At 42.6% G+C, this 20,425-nt stretch overlaps 1 protein-coding gene across 1 annotated transcript in view; it reads left to right on the top strand.

Moving 5' to 3' along the window:
• The window catches only part of MCM9 (minichromosome maintenance 9 homologous recombination repair factor), a 160,757-nt gene that overhangs the window by 100,581 nt on the left and 39,751 nt on the right, over positions 1 to 20,425 (top strand). The window contains exon 8 of the mRNA XM_073627161.1: positions 10,199 to 10,373. Within this exon, the coding sequence (XP_073483262.1) occupies positions 10,199 to 10,373 (175 nt within the window). The remainder of the gene's footprint in view (positions 1 to 10,198; positions 10,374 to 20,425) is intronic.

Below are 20,425 nucleotides of genomic sequence, written 5' to 3'. Positions count from 1 at the left end.
GGTGCATTTTTGATGCATTTTACTGCGTTTCAGTGCAGTCCAGTACAGAAAAAATGCAGCATGCTCTACTTTATCTGGAACTAGAACACCCTGGAACTGATCACACTGGTGTGAACTATGCCAATGGAAATCATATGACCTACTTTTAATGCGTTTTTGATACAGAAAAAACACACTGGACTGCTTGTGGTGTGAACTGGCCTTTAGGCTTGGTTCACACCTAAACCAGCCATGGATTGCACAGCAACGCTGGCCATCCCTGTTCTCTGTTTCAGGAACGAATCAGGGCAGAGTATTTTCCTGAATTTGGCCCTGAAACTGAGGCAAAGATGCACAGCGTTTCTGTGCAGTGCGCTCCGCAGCCACCCCAGAGACATGTGAACCGGCTCCATAGAGAGCCGGTCACATTCTCCTGCTATGCAAATTGGATGCGGAGAAATCCACATCCATTTCACATTGGTGTGAACCCGGCCTTAATCAGTACAGTTGTCATTTAAAAATACAATACATCACTTACAAATTTTTATTCTGTTGTACGATAATTTTCATCACTTTAGTAAACTCTTCACTTTCAATATGAGACTAGCATGCAAAAAAAAAAAAAAAAAAAACAGACGATCATTCGTCCGATAATCTCATCACGTGTACCAAGCATTAGCCTTTTGCACATGGTACTAATGTTAGTGCAGCTGCTTTTTTTTAATGTAATTTCAGATGTTTATGTTGGACGTATGTGCATGTATTCGCCTGTGTGTATTTGTGCATAATCGTTTACTCACGTTCTAGCTCCCGAAACCTTGTTGCATTCCTGTCCATCCTCATGTATACGCGTATTTGCGCTTACAGGCACAAACACCCCGCATACACGTACATATGATAATAAATGCACACATCAGGGGGCACCTACACACAATAAAGTCAATTGCGCTACACATGCTACATATCACCGCACACACCAGAGTAAGAGCAATAATGCTATGCCCATTATTCATGGTTAACTTCAAACTGATGACCTGTAGGGGTTTTTAAAGCATCACCTATGGAAAATATAGCGTACTGAAGTTTGTCACTGTTTTAGAGGTGCACGCAATTTTGGAGTTTGACATGTTGGGTATCTATTTATTCAACGCAACCTCATCTTTTATAATTTGCCAATAAATTGGCTAATGCTTTTGTGTGCCCTAAAATTAACTGTAGTGTCATTTTTTTACTCACATTTTATTTCCTAAACCATTGCATAACATTAAAAAAAAAAATGGAACTACCACTATTTTATTTTCTAGAGTGCCTGCTTTCAAAAACGATATAATATTTGCGGGTTTTGCATAATTTTCAGATCCAAAATTATTTTCTTTAAAAACTGCTCTGGCAGTTTTTCCCTTTTAGTCATACTTTACTTGCCTACTGGACACTCTTACCCCCTTCCTGCCCAAGCCAATTCTCAGCTTTCAGCACTGTCACGTTTTGAATGACAATTGCGCGATCATGCAACACTGTACCCAAATGACATTTTTTTCACACAAATAGAGCTTTCTTTTATTGGTATTTAATCACCACTGGGTTATTTTTATTTTTTGCTAAATAAACAAAAAAAAAGACTAAAAATTTTGAAAACAAAAAAAGTTTTTTGTAGTTTTTGTTATAATATTTTGCAAATAGGTGATTTTTCTCCTTCACTGATGTGCGCTAATGAGGCTGCACTGATGGGAACTGATGAGGCAGCACTGATGGGAACTGATAATGAGCACTGATTGGCAGCGCTGATGGGACTGCCCTGATAATCAGCACATTAATAATCAGTGCCTTGTTTATCCGTGTAGATGTCCCCTTGTCACACAAGCCGGTTATCAGTTCTCCTCTCCTAATGCTGTCGGCGTGAGGAAAGGAATGCCGATAACCGGCTTGTGTTTACATCATGATCAGCTGTGATTGGACGCAGCTGATCACATGGTAAAGAGCCACCGATTGGCTCTTTACCCGATCTGTGATTATCTGTGTCCTGAGGACAGAGCGATCACAGGGCACGCTGCAGCGGGCGCACTCATGGGAGGATGTGCTGCAGTGGACACGATCATGGGAGCATGTCATATGACGCCCACCCAGAACTGGCCAGCTGTCATTCGGCTATAACACGGTCGACAAAACAATAGTGACCAAGACAAATAGGGTAAATCTCCCCAAAGTAGGAACACTGACAGCAATAAAACATGACAGAGTCTAACCCCTTCTTTATCCATTTTTTTAAGGCTTTAGATACACTGGATGGTTGCTGGTGGTCTAAGTCAGCCTTTGACTTCTTCCATAGCCTGCATAGATCTTCATGACCCTGTGCACCTGGGGGTTTGTGTTCCTATTGCATTGCCTGGAATGTAAAATGAATCCAGCAAGGACATTAGGACCCTTTCATAATGGTTACAGCAGGAACTCAAGTGCAGAGAACTCATCTACATAACTCTTGAGAATTGTAAGAAGTTGTTGAGTGGTTTAACTCAGTGGTTCTCAACCTTGTCCTCAAGTACCCCCAACAGGCCATGTTTTCACGTTTTCCTTTATCTTGCACAGGTACTTTAAATCAGAGTCAATGGCTTGGTATTTTGGACAGCTATTTTATATAAGAGAAATTCCCAAAACATGGCCTGTTGGGGGTACTTGAGGACAGTATAGATTAGAGGTCGACCGATATGGGTTTTTCTCTGGCCGATGCCAAAGCCGATATTTAGAAATTGCGGTGGCCGATGGCCGATATATGATGCCGATTTTTTTTGGCCGATATATTAGGCCGATTTTTTTTTTTTTTTTTTTTTTTTTTCCCTTCATCTCATAAAATCTAACAGTTAGACCCCTTTCACACTGGGGAGTTTTTCAGGCGCTTTTGGGCTAAAAATAGCGCCTGTAAAACGGCTCCCCTGCAGTCTGTGTGAAAGCTCGAGTGCTTTCACACTGAGGCGATGCGCTGGCAGGATGTTAAAAAAAAGTCCTGCAAGCAGCATCTTTGGAGCGGTGTTTACCACTCCTCCACCACTCCTGCCCATTGAAATGAATGCGCACCGCTGCCGAAGCGCCTGCAAAGCGTTTCGGCAGCAGCGCTTCAGGGGCGCATTTAACCCCTTCTTCGGCCGCTAGCTGGGTTATAAGCGCCCCGCTAGCAGCCGAATAGCGCCGCTAAAATGACGGTAAAGCGCCGCTAAAATTAACAGCGTTTTACCGTCAACGCATGCCCGCTCCAGTGTGAAAGCAACCTTAAGTAATAAGTGATACAGAAAATTTTTTATATTTAAACATTTATTAAACAAAACAAACCTCCAATCAGTTCACTTGTATGTAGAATTTAGATTAAAAAAAAAATAACTATATCTTAAAATATTAAATACACAAAAACAGGTAATCAAAACTTTTGGACGAAAAAAAAAATGGGCTAACTTCATTAGTGTATTTTAAAAAAAAAAAAATAGCGTTTGAAAGACCGCTGCGCAAATACCGTGTGACATAAAATATTGCAACAACCGCTATTTTATTCCCTAGGGTCTCTGCTAAAAAAATATATATATATATATATATAATGTTTGGGGGTTCTAAGTGATTTTCTAGCAGAAAATACAGGATTTTTACTTGTAAGCAACAAGTGTCAGAAAAGATTTAGTCTTTAAATGGTTAAACTGAAAACTTCTCCACGGAGTTCAGTCTATTGATAAAAGAACCTGAAGAGATACAATGTATCTTCTTATCAGACTTGGCAGGCTGCCCAGAGGAGGAGAGAAGAAAACTTCAGACAACTTGCAATTGACTTCTATTACAGAAGTCATTTGCAAGTCCCGCTGAATCGGCTTTTTTTATCAGCACAATCAGCCGATGCCGATTAAGTAAAATAAGCCAAATATCGGCCGATATATCGGTCGACCTCTAGTATAGATTACCACTGGTTTAGCTCTCCTGTATCTGCTGCACACTAAAATATCAGTTTTGAATGGACTATTTGATTGCATGTGCTTGTGTTAAAAACAATATACAGTTTGCTTTCGTTTTTGTTTACAGACCGTGTCCTTGTGACTCATTTAACTCTTTGTTTCTAACTTTTTATGACAACCGCCACACCCAAAGTATTATTCATGATCTTGCTAGGAGTTACCTCATGATACATGCCTTGACACATCAGCTTGCTATTACTATTATATGCATATCTCATTATACACAGAAGCTTTAAGCGAAAAAGCAGATTAAAAGCTTCTGTATTTGTGGTAAATGAGTGTCCGTTGTTTTTTTGTTTTATTTTTTTGTTTTGTTTGTTTTATTTTTTTGTTTTTTCTGGTAACAGTGATGTTGTCTTCAAAGAATTGGAAATATTTGCTAGTTTAATTTTATTTTTTAAACCTATTTTACTTTCCTTCAGTAGCCGTGTCCATAGGGTGGTTGATCAACTCTAGACAGATTTAGAAGGCTATTCATGTGTGATTCTAAGGAGAGTACAGGCATCGGTCACATCTGTGTTATGCAATCTCACTCTCATGTTGCAGTGTGGAGATATAGATTATTATGGAGAGAGTGGCTACACACCACTAAACAGACTGGCCAGCATATTAGTTCTGATTTTGAGCTGTTCAGAATATATTGGCACATGTGATTAGGGCAGTGGGGTGCCATTCATAATGAAAGGCACATCCAGTGCATGTAACAGGCATCGCTGCATGTTACCGAAGTGCTGTGGTGTGAATTAACCCAGAATTAAAAATGAAAGCGTTAGTGAGTCCCCTGCTGTTTTAGTAAAAATGGGCATGACAGTAACAATACACTCACCAAACATAGGTTGGGACTATAATTGTGTGACAGTTCTGTGTACACCCACACGTCAGAGGTATTACCATAAAAACTACACCTTGGATAGTGTACTGTGAAATACATATTTATTCTGTACCCATTTTTCTTACATGCTTTTGTTGCAATGTATTAATATACAAAAATGTTATCCTGTTTGTAAATGGATGATATTTTCTTGTCATATAAAAATACAGCTAGTGAAATGCAGCAGAAAATATCAAGCCCGTAAGACAGGTAAATGGTGTTTGCTGAAATTATCATGCTTTTGGCAGATTCTGATTGCATATCGATTTTTAGTCATGTTTATGAAATCACTACATCAGTGTCTGCTTTTTAAATGGCACCTACCTGACCTTTAACATCACTTGCTATGCTCACGCCATATACTGTACAGCGGGTGTCGGCAATCTGTCGATCACGAGCAGGTGACGGGTAGATTGCATCTCTTTCTTGCTCACCCCCAGAACCTGGACATTGGTGGAGGTGGCATTTACTGGAACTGATCCTCTGTATTTTCCACCTGCAGAAGCTTAAAGTGATACTAAAGTCTCATTTTATTTTCTTTAAAAATAAAAAAACATGTTATACTTACCTTCTCTGTGTAATGGTTTTGCACAGAGCAGCCTGGATCCTCCTCTTCTTCGGTCCCTCGTCAGCACTCCTGGCCCCTCCCTCCTGTTGTGTGCCCCACACAGCAAGCAACTATGTGGGGCATCCGCGCCGCTGCTCTGTGTGTCCATTCAGACACGGAGCCGCGGTTTGGCCCCGCCCCTCTCTCTCCTCATTGGCTAAGACTTTGACAGCAGCAGGGGCCAATGGCATCACTGCAGTGTCTCAGCCAATCAGGAGGCAGAGTCCCTGATGGCTCAGGCACTCATAGACATCGCTGGATAGAGATGGCGCTCAGGTAAGTATTAGGGGGGCTGCTACACACAGAAGGTTTTTTTCTCTTGTCCCTCTTGTCCAGGTTCCCCTTCCTTCTGCTGCACGGGCCCCCCTTGTGCTCCCTTGGTCCCACTCTGGTCCCCACAGCACTGACGACTTCCCCTCCACTTTCTCTTGCCAGCTGCTGCAGGGGATCATTTCAGGATGGAGAGCAGGGGAATGCACTGGTAAATATGTCATTTACCAGCCCCTTCCTTTTCTGAATGAACATAGTGAGTGATCAGTACCTGTGTTTTACTATGCTTATGTTTGTTAATCCACATGGAGACTGTGCAGAGTTCCTCCTGTTCATTCACTCTGTGCAGCTTAGGCTACAGAGATGGAGGTTGAGGACTGTGTCCTTTCTGTCAGAAAATTGAGACATCAGGAGTCTGTTTAGGCCCCTGATATTTCACTAAATCCCCCCAACAGGGCTGCCAAAAAAATTCTAGAAAATTAAATAAAATTGTAAAAAAATAAAATATAAATAAAAAACTACTGGCCTAATGCACTGCCCTATTGACACCGTCCACTACTCTACTCACTGACACATCTGCTGCCCTCCTGGCACTGTCCACACACCATGCACTGCCCTACTGTCCACTGCCCTACTGACTGACAGTGTCCAGTTTTAACCAATTCAGCCCCGGAAGAATTTACCCCCTTCCTGACCAGGCCATTTTTTGTGACACAGCACTGTGACGCTTTAACTGACAATTGCGCAGTTGTGCTGTACCGAACTAAGATTGATGTCCTTTTTTTTTCACAAATAGAGCTTTCTTTTGGTGGTATTTGATCATCTCTGCGGTTTTTATTTTTTACGCTATAAACAAAAAAAGAGCGACAATTTTGAAAAAAAAAAAACTCAATATTTTTTGCTATAATAAATATCCCAATTTAAAAACAAAAAGTTAAATTTTTTTCCTCAGTTTAGGCCGATATGTATTCGTCTACATATTTTAAAAAAAAATCACAATAAGCGTATATTGATTGGTTTGCGAAAAAGTTAGAGCGCCTACAAAATAGGTTATTGATTTATGCCATTTTTATAACTTTTTTTTTTTTTTACTAGTAATGGCAGCGATCTGCGATTTTTATCGGGACTGCGACATTGCGGCAGACAGATCGGACACTTGACACTTTTTTGAAATCACTGACATTTATACAGTGATCAGTGCTATAAATAGCCATTGATTACTGTATAAATGTCACTTGCACGGAAGGGGTTAACACTAGGGGGAGGTGATCAAGGGGTTAAATGTGTTCCCTCACTGTGTTTTAACTGTGGGGGGATGGGACTTACTTGGGTTAGGAGACCGATCGTTGTTCCTATATACTATCTCCCCTGACAGGACATGGATTTGTGTGTTTACACACACAGATCCACATTTCTGCTCTGTCAGGAGCTATTCCGGATGCCCGGCAGACATCACGGCCGCCGGGTACGTGCATCGGCTCCTCAGTGGCGCGGTGGCGTGCGCGCCCCCTATACCGGTGGGAAGTGGAGGACGTTATATACTGCCCACTTAGGATGGGAGATCCCATCTGCAGACGTCATTTGACAATAGGCGGGGAATGAAGTGGTTAAGGTAGGCTAAGGTTAAGGTAGTTTTTATTTTTTCAGTGACATTTTTGTTATATTTTTCCTTACTATTAGGCTTGCTAGTTAATTTCTTTTTTTTTTTTTTTTTTTTTTTTTTTTTAAAGGGGCACCCAACCCAAGTGATCTTTGATCTCTTTCATGTTGTTCAGGTAGATCTCCACCTCTCAAAGGTTTCCTATGCCTGCTGTACAGTGTATACATGTCATAGACTTCAATACAAGACAAGCTTGTGGCTACAGCTGTAATCTTCTTAGTCCGGCAACTGGCTTTTCAGTAAAAGTGATACGGGTGGCTCTATCCATTTTACTATCTTATAAGGAGCTACCCCTAGCATAAACCCCTGATGTCTCAATAAAGAGGATCTATCACTTGCTTGTTAGCCCCCTTGTGATGGACGTAAAGGTAAATTAAAGAGGAGTTCCACCCAGGGGGCCGGTTAAAAAAAAAAAAAAATTAAAAGTCAGCAGCTACAAATACTGCAGCTGCTGACTTTTAATTGGACACTTACCTGTCCCTGGGTCCAGCGATGCGGGGGATCGAAGCCCCGCTCGTCTCCCCCTCCGTTCAGCGGCGCCGGCATTGCAACTGTGGGCGCCGGGCTGTGGCTTCACAGCCTGGCACCCACTGCACATGCGCGAGCGGCGCCGCGCGCCGTGATTGGCCTCTCAGTCACCTGGGAACTGTAATGGGTCTCAGATGATTGACAGGAGGGAGGGAGCAGAGCGGAGCCCTTCCTGTGCCGAGGGGGAAGTGATGTCACCAGCCCAGGCACTGGAAGAGGCAGACTACGAGGGACCACCTAGCAACAGGCATTTAGAGGTGAGTAAAAAAAAAATATATATCCAAATGTTTTTTTTTTTTTGTTTTTTAGGATTTTTTATGTATTTTTGGGTTTTTTGGTGGAACCCCACTTTAAGAAGAGTGTTAAATAAGTTAATTAAAAAAAATTGTAATTGTAACCCTCTCACCCCGCTCACACATGCAGATGCACATGTTCGTTAACAGCAATTGCGCAACACATGTGAGGTATCGCTGTAAACGTTGGAATTGTACAATGAATCAGTCATGGTTGCTTTACTTTAAATTGATAGCATGTAAAGACTTTTAAAGCGTCACCTAAGTACAGTTATGCATACTGTACTTTTTCACTATTTCACAGGCGCATGCAATTTATAGGCTCGACATGTTTAGTATCTATTTACTTGATGCAACCCCATCTCTTATATTGTTTGAGTGCATGAAAATATATTTTAGTGTGTGGCTTCTTAAAAATATAGATAAACATTTGCACGATATTGTATGACATAACGAATTGCAACTGCCACTTTTTTTTATTATGCAGGACCTCTGCTTTTAGAGAAAATATAATTATTTTGAGGTTTTAAGTGATTTTAACCACTTCACATGTTTAGGCCATTTTGCATCAACCTGGACTTGAAGGTTGCATTCACACTTGTGAATGCACCCTGCCCCCGATTAGATACGAGAACCCCAGCGATGATTCTGGTGTTTGTGAAAGGCAGCCCCATTAAAAGCAATAGGAGGCTTACCGCTCTTGCAGCTAAGACCCCTTTCACACTGCCGGCGCCCAGGCGTCAGCGGTAAAGTGGTGCTATTTTTAGCGCCGCTTTACTGTCGTTTTAGCAGCGCTATTTAGCCGCTAGCGGGGTAGTTTTAACCCCCTGCTAGTGCCTGAAAAGGGGTTAAATCCACCCGCAAAATGCAGCTGGTATCCCAGTGCTGCCCCATTGATTTCAATGGGGAGCAGCAGTGGAGGAGCGGTGAGTTCACTGCTCCAAAGAAGCTGCTGGCAGGACTTTTTCTGACGCCCTGCCAGCACACCACTCCAGTGTGAAAGCCCTCGGGCTTTCACACTGGAGTGAATAGAGCAGCTGTTTTGGGGCGTTTTGCAGGTGCTATAGCGTTAAAAATAGCGCCTGCAAAATGCTCTAGTGTGAAAGGGGTCTAATTATGGCCACTCGCGTGTAATCGCTTATGCAACGATCACATGTGAGTGATCAGCCCTGCATGCTGACTATTGGCTGCGAGAACTGGCAGGCTCCCATTGCTTTCAATGGGGCTGCCTCCCCTCTGGGGTTCTCGCATCTAATCAAAGGCAGGTTGCATTTGTGTGGTGGTAAAACAAGATCATGGCATTTTTTGCGGCTGTTCAGGAAAAGTCAGGCTGTAGAGCCACCCAATCACTTTTACAGTAGTGAAAAGCACTACCTGTGTTTGATTAGCTGCATTGGAGGGCAGAGGAAACATTCAGGGTCTCTGACCCTTGATATCTCTATAAAGAGCATCTGTGACCTGCCCATGCTTTCACATAGGGAACTTCTTAGCCCTGTTGAGATATCAGTAAAAAGTGCAAAAAATTAATTGTGCCCCTTCCTCGCACATGCATGCAAATTCACGCGTAGCTCCCACACATGTATGTAAATAGTGATTATGCCACATATGTGAGGTATTGCTGTCTGAGTAAGTGCAATAATTTTAAAGTGTCCCCTATTAAAAAGTTTAGGTACTTTTTTTTTCACGGGTGCACTGTATTTTGAGTCTTGACACAACCCCATCTTTTATATTACCAAAAATGTGGCTGTTCTATTTTGTTTGTGTTCACTAAGATTCAGTTTATTGCTTTTTTTATTTAAAAACATGCATTTTATACAAATATGTAACATTGCAAAATTGCAACGTCTCTTTAAATAAAACCTTTCACAAATGTTACCTGCCTAATCTCATGAGAGTGTAATCAGATGGGTAGATCAGGAGCAGTGTGTTCATACCTAGTAGAGGGGGGGGGGGGATCATGTTTGACTTTGAATGTCTGGCATTTATGAAATCTCTCTGTTATAGGACTGACTGTTACTGCAGTGAAAGACTCTGGTGAGTGGAATCTGGAGGCTGGGGCACTGGTCTTGGCAGATGGAGGTTTGTGCTGCATTGATGAATTCAACAGTATCAAGGAGCATGACCGTACCAGTATCCATGAGGCAATGGAGCAGCAGACAATCAGTGTTGCCAAAGCTGGGTAAAACACTTAGGATTAATCTCTATTGTATAACTAGAATATCTTTCTGCCTATGACATAAAGCCATGTGTCACATCGTACGTGCTGGCTGATACGCCAATGGCTGAAGGTCTGCAGTGAATGAGCAGAATCGTGCTGGTCCCAGCACGCATGCCCCAGAGCACTGTGGGAGGGAGTGGCTTGAATATGGTCCACTACTACTACTAAGCTAAATACCTCTGCACCCTTAACTTTTGATCTATAATTAATTTATATTTCTATTGCACTTTTCTCTCTGGGGACTCAAAGCACATTATCTGCTGTTAAGGCAAATGTTGAAGCAGCCAGCTTGGCAAAATCATACTGGGGCCAATTTTTGACAGAAGCCAATTAATTTACCAGCATGCCTTTGGATTGTCAAATGGAACTGGAGTACCTAGAAGAAGCCCACAAAAGCACATGGATAACATGCAAAATCCATGCAGGTAGTGTCCTGGCCAGGATTTAAACTGAGAACCCCAGTGCTGCAAGGAAGAAGTGCTAACCTGCTGTGCTGTCCTGGCACAGCAGAGAAAAGTGAACAAAGAAAAGATACCACTTGTTTAAAATCAGCACAGGGCACTGAGCATGCAAATGTAAGAAAAAAAACAAATATATATACACCACACTATAGATATCTTAATCGTACAGTACAAGACATAGACTTTGTATTCATAGACCCTGGGTTATAGGCTCATACCTTCAGGTGATTGGACACTGACTTAGCTTTTGGGGACACACACTCTGGTCACCTCCCCCGTAACCCTATTCAATTACAGGCGTTTCTAATTTTTTTGCTAGGGTCTAATGCCGCATACACACAGTCGGACTGAGCATACACACAGTCGGACTTTCCGACGGGAAATGTTCGATGTGAGCTTGTTGTCGGAAAGTCCTACCGTGTGTATGCTCCATCGAACATTTGCTGTTGGAATTTCCGCCGACAAATGTTTGAAAGCAGGTTCTCAAATTTTCCGACAACAAAACTTGTTTCGGAAAGTCCGATCGTATGTACACAAGTCCGTCGCACAAAAGTCCACGCATGCTCTGAATCAAGCAGAAGGAGCCGCACTGGCTATTGAACTTCCTTTTTCTCAGCTTGTCGTATGTGTTGTACATCACCGCTTGGAATTTTGGGCCAGCATTTGTGTGACCATGTGTTTGCAAGACAAGTTTGAGCCAACGTCTTTTGGGAAAAAAATCCACAGTTTTGTTGTCGGAAAATCCGATCGTGTGTACGCGGCATTAAGGTGATGGACCTCTTCACCCTTATGGAGAAATGTTTCTTAGCTTAAAGTACAACTAAATGCAAAACTGGAGAAAAAAAAGGGGGAATGTGGGACTTTAAATGAGGCACAAAAGCGTGCCTCCATCCCTATATTTGGATGCATCAAAAGGAAGGTGGGACTTTAAATTGAAGCGGTTGAAATGCAGAGGTGATGGTATATATAAAGTTTTATTTGTATAAATTATTAAATATCATTTGTTACATATATGCACAAGATGTAAACACGGTAATACAAGGGTGTAAAACATATAACTAAACTATAGGATAAGATTCAAGACAATCAAGTAGATAGTGTGCGACAGCAAAACGGCCTAAACAAGCCCAACACAGCATGCCCGGCACCTGTGTAAATGATCACATGATAGAAATCTAAGGTAGCTGGGTTCATAAAGGTAACATCATGGGCCATTGTGTCTGTAGCATCATGTAGCTCTACGCGTTTTGTGGATTCGTTTCCACTCGTCAGGAGCAGATGCACTGGATCCCTGTAAATATAGTAAGTGAGGTAAACCACACTCTGTTTGAAGGTGAAAACTATTAATTAAATTTAAAAGATTTAACCCAGTACACTCACCAACCCCGGTGGTAAGCGCAGCATGGGGCGAGTGAGACATGGCGAATCGTGAGCATAGACCACATCACGGGAGCTGAGGCGGCGTGGTAATATATACCCTACACCTTCAGTCGGAGCCGGCTATTCACTTGGCTGGTCTCCGCCTGGAGCTCCTGCACACCAGCCACTCCATTGCTTGGTGTTGCATGGCGTGCTACTTGGGTAAGTGTCCTTTGAGTCAGGTCCATTTTTGTTCGCCCTGAATGCCATTGCACGTTTGTTAATTTCACCTTTACTCTTAGGTTTTTGTTTGCAACAATAAGTTAATTTTTCACAGTTACACTTACATTCAGGTCAGCTCACCTCATTCACACATAACCTCTTTTCACTCACCCATTACATTCTTCTTTGCCATCAACACATGCGGACATATTGGATGCACACACATATCACCCAATTTACCACTTCACCTCACACACACTTCAATTTGTTTTTGTTTGTTTTTTTTTTTTTCACACTTTCATTACTCCATTCCACACTTTTCATCTCACAGTACAATTCTTAATTTGTTTCCAGATATCCTCAATTGCAGAATCACATGCCAGCACCCTTGCACATGGAAACCCTCACAGGCACCCTTACATCTCCCCAAGTTAGTTGTGTATTACCACACCGCCTCAGCTCCCGTGATGTGGTCTATGCTCCCGATTCGCCATGTCTCGCTCGCCCCATGCTGCGCTTACCACCGGGGTTGGTGAGTGTACTGGGTTAAATCTTTTAAATTTGATTAATAGTTTTCACCTTCAAACAGAGTGTGGTTTACCTCATTTACTATATTTACAGGGATCCAGTGCATCTGCTCCTGACGAGTGGAAACGAATCCACGAAACGCGTAGAGCTACATGATGCTACAGACACAATGGCCCATGATGTTACCTTTATGAACCCAGCTACCTTAGATTTCTATCATGTGATCATTTACACAGGTGCCGGGCATGCTGTGTTGGGCTTGTTTAGGCCGTTTTGCTGTCGCACACTATCTACTTGATTGTCTTGAATCTTATCCTATTTAGTTATATGTTTTACACCCTTGTATTACCGTGTTTACCTAAATGCAAAACTTTTTTTAGTTTTGGATAGAGTGGAGAGTAATTAGAACACCTGTCAGTTTTTATTGTTGTCTGTGCCCCCATTCATAGTTGCCAACATTTCTTTCACTTGAATTTGATTAGAAACAATAAGAAACATAGGCATTTATCTAGTGCAAGAAGATTATACGATAACCTGTACAGATTCAAAAGGAGTTTCCCTCCGCAAATATTGAAAATATATTAAATATTAATAATGTAAAATAAAAAAATAACCAGGCAACATTATATTGCAAGGTGGTCAAATAGCAGAGCCATAATTGAAATTGTTATACGCTTCATGTCCAAAGAGGGGGAAACCAGCTGGGAACCATAGAACTGAAGACAATGTAATCATCCATGGGACCAATAAGAGGTACCACTCTTGCTAATTCTGAGGTGGAGAGGATTAGGAGAGAGAGATAAAAAGATAAAGGAGAGGGAGAGAGAAAAACAATGGGGGGGGGGGGGGGGGGGGGGGGGCAGGAGGCCATCTCTGTACCGGAGGCTACAGAGATATTAACATGCTGTTATAGATTACAGTTCAGGGAAGCGCCTAAGCAGTTGTGTTGATGGGAAGTAATCTAACCAAGGCTGCCAGGTATGTAGAAATTTATTGTGGGTATCGGTTAGAATCACTGTCAATTTCACATTCACTAAAGTACCGTGTACCCGACTTTTCACTTTGTCCAAGTTGAGAATCGGTGTCTTTCACACTTTTGCAATTGTCAGTTTCGTGGCCGAGAATATATGGGCCACAAGAGCATGCTCTTGTTTGGTAGCGCCTTCTATCGGTTTGTGTAGAAGCGCCTCTGAAGGGTCTTTTCATAAATGTATGTGTAGCACCAAATTTACCATGTTGTAGACCCTTATCCACAATCGTTTGACCTGTGGGCATGTCCACCATATATGCTTCATATCACCTAGGTCTGAGCATCCACTAAAGCATGTGGGGGGGTAGGTAGGGAGACATTTATCAATTCTAGCTGGAGTATAGTTGCCCACAATTTAAAAACATTTTTAGGGACACTTTTTTTTCCTTTGTGTCCAGAAAGCCACTGTAGTTGTGGCGTTACCTTAATTAGGGGTGGAGCATCCATTATGGGCGTGTCTATAGAACAAAGTAAGATGAATAAAAATTGGACATGGTTTAAATTACTCTAAATATCCGCCGTGGCTTAAAGGGGGTGTGGTTAAATAGAGTCTGAGATGACTTACAGTGCAGAATGTGGTCATGTTAAATAGGGAATATACAGTGCAGAATGAGGGGGCAAAGATGCCAAGTGTGAACCTCCCCCCATACCAAAAAGTATGGATAGTGCATAGAGTGGCTGGGTTGGCATAGTGTAGTATGTAGGGGAGCCCCCTCAGAGGTCTGTGGTATGTAGGGGAGCCCCCAGAGGTCCGTAGTATGTATGGCAGCTTCCAGCTCAGGAGTGGACTGGCCATCAGCAGGGCAGAGGACTGGGCGTCAGCAGGACGGAGGACTGGGCGATAGCAGGGCAGAGGATTGGGCATCTATGGCTTGCCTAAATGATATTGCCAGCAGTAGAGACTGAGAAATTGGGTTGAAAACTGCTCTGCCCAATTTCTCTGTTAGGACAGTGCTACATGCAAAACCAGATACCATCTTGATCTTTGTCAGCTTACAGCACTTTTTATGTCTATCTAAAAGTCTAAAGATAGAAGTAAAAAAAGCTGACAATGATCAAGATGGTATCTGTTTATTTTATGTAGCACTGTCCTAACTGTGATAAATTGGGCAGAGCAGTTTTAAACCCAACTTCTAACAGTCCAGTGGCTGGATAAGAAGAAAAAAAATGAAATACCGGCATTTTCAGAGACATTTTTTTTTTTTAAACTCCATGTTGCTCTCAGAAGGAAGACTTTGCGATCATCCCTGAGGCTGGCCGCACTCAACCCCTCCCTGAGTGACAGACAGGATTTCCCCTTGGCTGGCCACGCCCCCTCACAAGTCCCAACTAATTACAAGGAAGCAGCTCCTCTACATCAATCAGAGCCCTGAGCCACTGAACAGCTCTGCAGCTGGGGGAGCCAGAGGAGGTAGGGGGAGGGATCTGTGAGTGTGCTGCATGTGAAGGTTCCCACACCGCTCGGGAGCACTCGGCTGTCCTTGACAAAGTGACATTTTCAGGACTTAGCCCGGGACAAGTTCACATCGGGACATTTGTCAAATATTCGTGAATGTCCCGGGTAATTTGAGACTGTTGGCTACTATGCCCATTAGGGAGATTCCCCCTCTCTATTTGTCCCGTTTACCATTATCATTGAAAGTAAAACAAAATCCCACATTTTGGGTTGTCCCCCAAAATGGTATATAGGTGAAATCTTCCAATGGAGACACTAGTTCTGGTGACCTGGGGGTCCCCAAGGGATTCCTTATTTGCAGGGATTTCCTCTCACTTCCCGTTTTGGCTATGGGACAAGTGAAGGTAAATCTTCCCAATGGGACACAGATGGTGAAATATAAACTGACAGAAGTTATAACCCTCCCTTTATCCAAAGCGAAAAAAAATGTTTTGCCTTTTTAGTTTTACTAGTTTATTTTGTCTTCAGCTTCTTCAGTCAACTCTTCACTGTTTTCTAATACCACAGTAGAAGCAGTGCAACCTCAGTAAAACCTTGGCATCGCAATTGGAACCCACACTGTCAGGATGACTTTGGCACTGGAACCTGCATGACTGCTCACCTTGGCATTTTGTGCATTGTGTATAATCAGCTACAGAGTGCTGTGAAGAGCCATGGGCCATCCCTATGGAACCCAGACCTTGAAGACCCCCTTGGGGGTATGGCCATCATGACAGACAAAGACTGGACTCTAGTGTCATGGATGGGTAAAACAGAGTCATCCTATAGCTCTGACTTTTTAAACTCGGTTCCTAAAACTCAGCCACTCAGAGCTTAGTCTCACACCACTGGTCGCAGACTTTACCACCACTATTGCCTAGAGTACTTATTAGGTACTCAGGTGCTTCCTCATGTCCTTTAGCCACAAGGACAGTCTACATCCAGGTTGCTGTGTATTCCTCTAGAACACCTTTACCCTATGTCCTACACCCCACTCCAGGAGTACCCCACAGGGGAATACCCTGACCTGTATCTATGGCGGAATCTAGGCAAGAGAAAACCATGGCAAAAACTTGTTCACTGGGTGCTCGATTTTAAGACCAGGCATCTTATACAGGCAGCTTCAGCTGTCCAGCCTTTAAGCCACTAGAATCTGCGCATGTGAATAGTGATTAGATCCATTCTGGTAATTTGTTTCATTACTTCTTTTAGGCATCCATACAAAAGAGCAGAGCAGAGAAGATGTCACAGGAGGGAAGGTTCTACTTCTGCAGCGGAAAATTAAAAAAACAATATAGTCAGGCGCATGAAGTGTCAGCAGTCATTCGTTCAAGTAACAAGGCATGCATGGACACTGTAATAGCCCATTGAGTGTCTATTGTCAGGGCAAGAAGCACTTTGGGGCTGCTATCTTCAGAGTTGAGCCAGTTCTGTAGAAATTACATAAAAAAGAGGGGGAGCTCCACCTAAGTGCAGTATCAAACGGTTAAAAACACAATATGTAAGAAATAGCAGACTTATCGTGTGTTGCAAGGTCCACCAAAAGTCCTCAATCCTGCATGGGCCGCCGGGTTCCAATGTTGGAAAGCGGTGATGGAGGAATAGACATTCTGCGGTGCACAGGAAGTCCATGCCAACCAGCGTGGAATGCTCAGGCCGACGTGACATCACCAAGAGGAAGAAGTGTTGTGAGATGCAGGCTACGCGCTCGGAGCTCTCTGCTCCTTCTGAAGGTGGAAAATTGAAAACCTCCCCTTCTCAGAAAGGTATCCCTCTTCAAAATGTAGAGCATCTAATTGCCCTTCCCAGGCTTCAACTTCAAAACCAAAGTTTAGCCCTTTCTTTTGACATAAGACTTGGACCACAAATCCCACCAAGTCATCCCCAGTGCCCACTTCCCAATGAAGTGGTGCATTTCTGACTGTCGTCCCCATACTCGAGATAAAAGAAACTGCCTTAAGTAGGGTCTACCAGCGCACCTGGAAAGGCATACTTTGGCTGGTGTAAGACCAGGCATCTCAAACCCCCCGGGAATATTTTAGTCCTTGGAACGTAACCTTCTGCAGGCTTGCCTGGACCTGCATCTGGCTCTTTATTCAAAAGGGACAGGTTTCTGTCTTATCCATTCTGTTCCAAGTCAGTCCCCCACTTCGACCTCCAGTGTCTTCCTGGGATTCAAATCTGGTACTTTCAGTTCTTCAAAGATCTCCCTTTGAACAATTTCGGGATATCCCATTGCAGCATCTCACCAGTAAGATGGCCTTTTTGGTGGTCATTACCACTGTCAGGCGTGTCTCTGAGTTGGCTGATCTCTTTTAAGGAACCTTTTTTTTTTTACCTCGCATAGAGACAAGGTGGTTCTGAAACTCAGATCTTCTTTCCTCCCAAAGGTGGTGGTATCTTCCATTCACCTCAATCAGGATAGTGTCCTCCCTTTCATATGTCCTGCCTTGTAGCACACCAAGGAGATTTAAATCCACACTCTGAATGTAGTCAGAGCTGTTGGGGATGACCTAGCTGCATCATTTTCCTTCAGAAAAGTCTTTGTCCTCCTGGAGGGTTCCAAAAAGGACATCCGGCTTCCATTTCCACCATTGCTAGGTGGCTTAGGCAGCTCATTTCCTGAGCTTATACCCTCAAGAAACGGGTTCCTCACTTCCCTATCAGGGCCCATTCCACCAGATCTGTAGGTGTTTTTTGGGCTTTTCAGCATCAAGCATCTGTTTCGCAGTTTTGCAAGGCCACCACCTAGTCTACTGTTCATACCTTCTTAAAGTTTTACCTGTTCGATTTCCAGGCCTCTGCTGATGTGAGCTTCGGCTGCAAGGTGTTTCAAGCTGTCATCTGAGTGTTTCAGGTCTGTTGACCTTTGTTTTCTGTGGGCCTGTTTTATGTTGTTGCCTACCCCTCAGTTTTGCTTGAGAACATCCCATGGTCTATGAATACAAGTCCTGTTCTTTGCAATTAGGATAATGGGAGTTTTGACTCGCCTGTAAATTCCATATCTTAGAGTACAGTATAGCACACAGGTCACTCCCCTCTGTCCTCTGTTTCTCCCAATTGCTTGCTGCAAAACTGGAGTCCCATGCAGTGAGTGGGGTGTACTTCGGGAGTTCTTAGCAAAACTATTGCTAGTATCTAAACACCTGTACTGTACTACAAGAGATATGGAATTTACAGGTAAATAACATTTCCCATTTTTTTCTGCACAAGCAGACACCTGCAGGTATTTGGGTACACACCATCACACATAACTAATGTGGTTGGTGTTGTATCCCACAAAAAATGTATACTAAACTTCATTTTTTTTTAGTGAAAAAACTTTAGCTTTAATGTTTGAATATACCTGTACATTTAAAGTGGAGTTCCAGTCCCCCAAACACTTTTTTTTTTTTTTTAAAGACTGCTTTGTTCAAACATGTACATTAACATTTACAACATGTCGTGTGTTGACATTTACTTTATTTAAAAATAGTTTTTTACTTTACTAGATCTCGGAAGCAGGCAGGTTCCATTTTAGCTGTGGGCATCTGAAGTCCTCCAGTCTTCATTTCCGGGATTTCTGTGCAGCTGGCAACCCAGCATGCACCTCCCGATCTCGCGCATGCCTCAATCCTTGCGAATCTCCTTGTGGTGTAATCGCCTAGGCGAGTACGGAAGGAAGTACAGGAGAAATAACACTATTAAAGGAATTTCCAATTATAATAATTAAAAAAAAAAATGTATTGGGAAAAGGATGAGTGGAGGGGATACCATAGAAAGTGCAGAATATGGGTGGAACTCCACTTTAAATATACATGAACAAAGTATATGTTATTGTACACTGCCACCCAAGTGGTCGGTGCCTGGATAGTCAGCTGTGCATATTACATTCACTGATTTCACCCTGAACCATGCCTTCTGTGATAGCCGCCATCGAGGATCCCCACTTTACAAATCTGATTGACCCAGTGGGTATATGCCCATCTGGGTCCATTGGTTCTGGTAAGCCTCCTTTTTGAGCGGTGGTGGATCTTCTATCAACACACTCTCTACTTCTATATATGTCATATTTTTCACATCACTTTTTATGGACTAAATACATGTGTCATATATGGACTGGGTTCACGTAATTTACATTATTATTTTATTATAATTATTTTTCATACGGTATTTCCACGTGACATCCCAGATTTGCAAATTTTTAAGGTTGTAATATTTTTTTAATAATTTTACACATTATTCTAAATAATCTTCTAGCGCGGCACTTTTCCACTTTAATATATTTCCTTGCAAGATTTGATCGCTTGTTGAGTGTCAGCTGCTCATTTTCATAATAGACAGCGCAATATATACACTTTTTTATTTCCATACTTTCCTGCAAGAAGACTGTAAGCCATTTAAATATAAATTTTAATAGGAAGCCATTGGCAATCTATGCAGAACTTTTTGCAGCTGTGTACATAACTGAAATTATGTTAATTGGTAAAAAGATTTCTTGGTGGGTATAGTATTAATTTGAGCAACAAAGGAAATGTGCTGTGACAGTAAAGGTAGCTTCACAAAAAGCTGTTGATGAACCTTAAAAACTTGCTGTACAACTATGTTTATACCATGGGCAGGCTAATGTACAATTTAGGAGCCAATCATTGTTGATATAGGATGCTTTGCTGGCAGAAGAGAAGTCTCCATATCAGGTGACAGCTCAGGGTAGGTTCACACCACAACAGGCACATCTGTGCATGTGTGTTGACATGCATTGACGATGCAAACTGGAACTGACTCTTCTCCCTCAGTTTTTCTCCATCAGCTAATGTGACCCCAGCGCTGATGGAGAGGGGCAGGGGAGGGTCAAACATGCTATGTAGGCGACTGGCATCCTCCTTATCAACTAATGATGTCATTGGTTTTTAGGACGCCGGCAGCTAGAAGGTTTGTAATGGTGCACAATGAAAACCTGTGACTCAGTGTAACTAAAAAGGCAGTCTTCATCCACACG

Source organism: Aquarana catesbeiana, linkage group LG04 (assembly GCF_042186555.1).
Source record: "Aquarana catesbeiana isolate 2022-GZ linkage group LG04, ASM4218655v1, whole genome shotgun sequence".
Classification (NCBI taxonomy): domain Eukaryota; kingdom Metazoa; phylum Chordata; class Amphibia; order Anura; family Ranidae; genus Aquarana; species Aquarana catesbeiana.
This window is presented reverse-complemented; position numbering and strand designations above follow the sequence as displayed.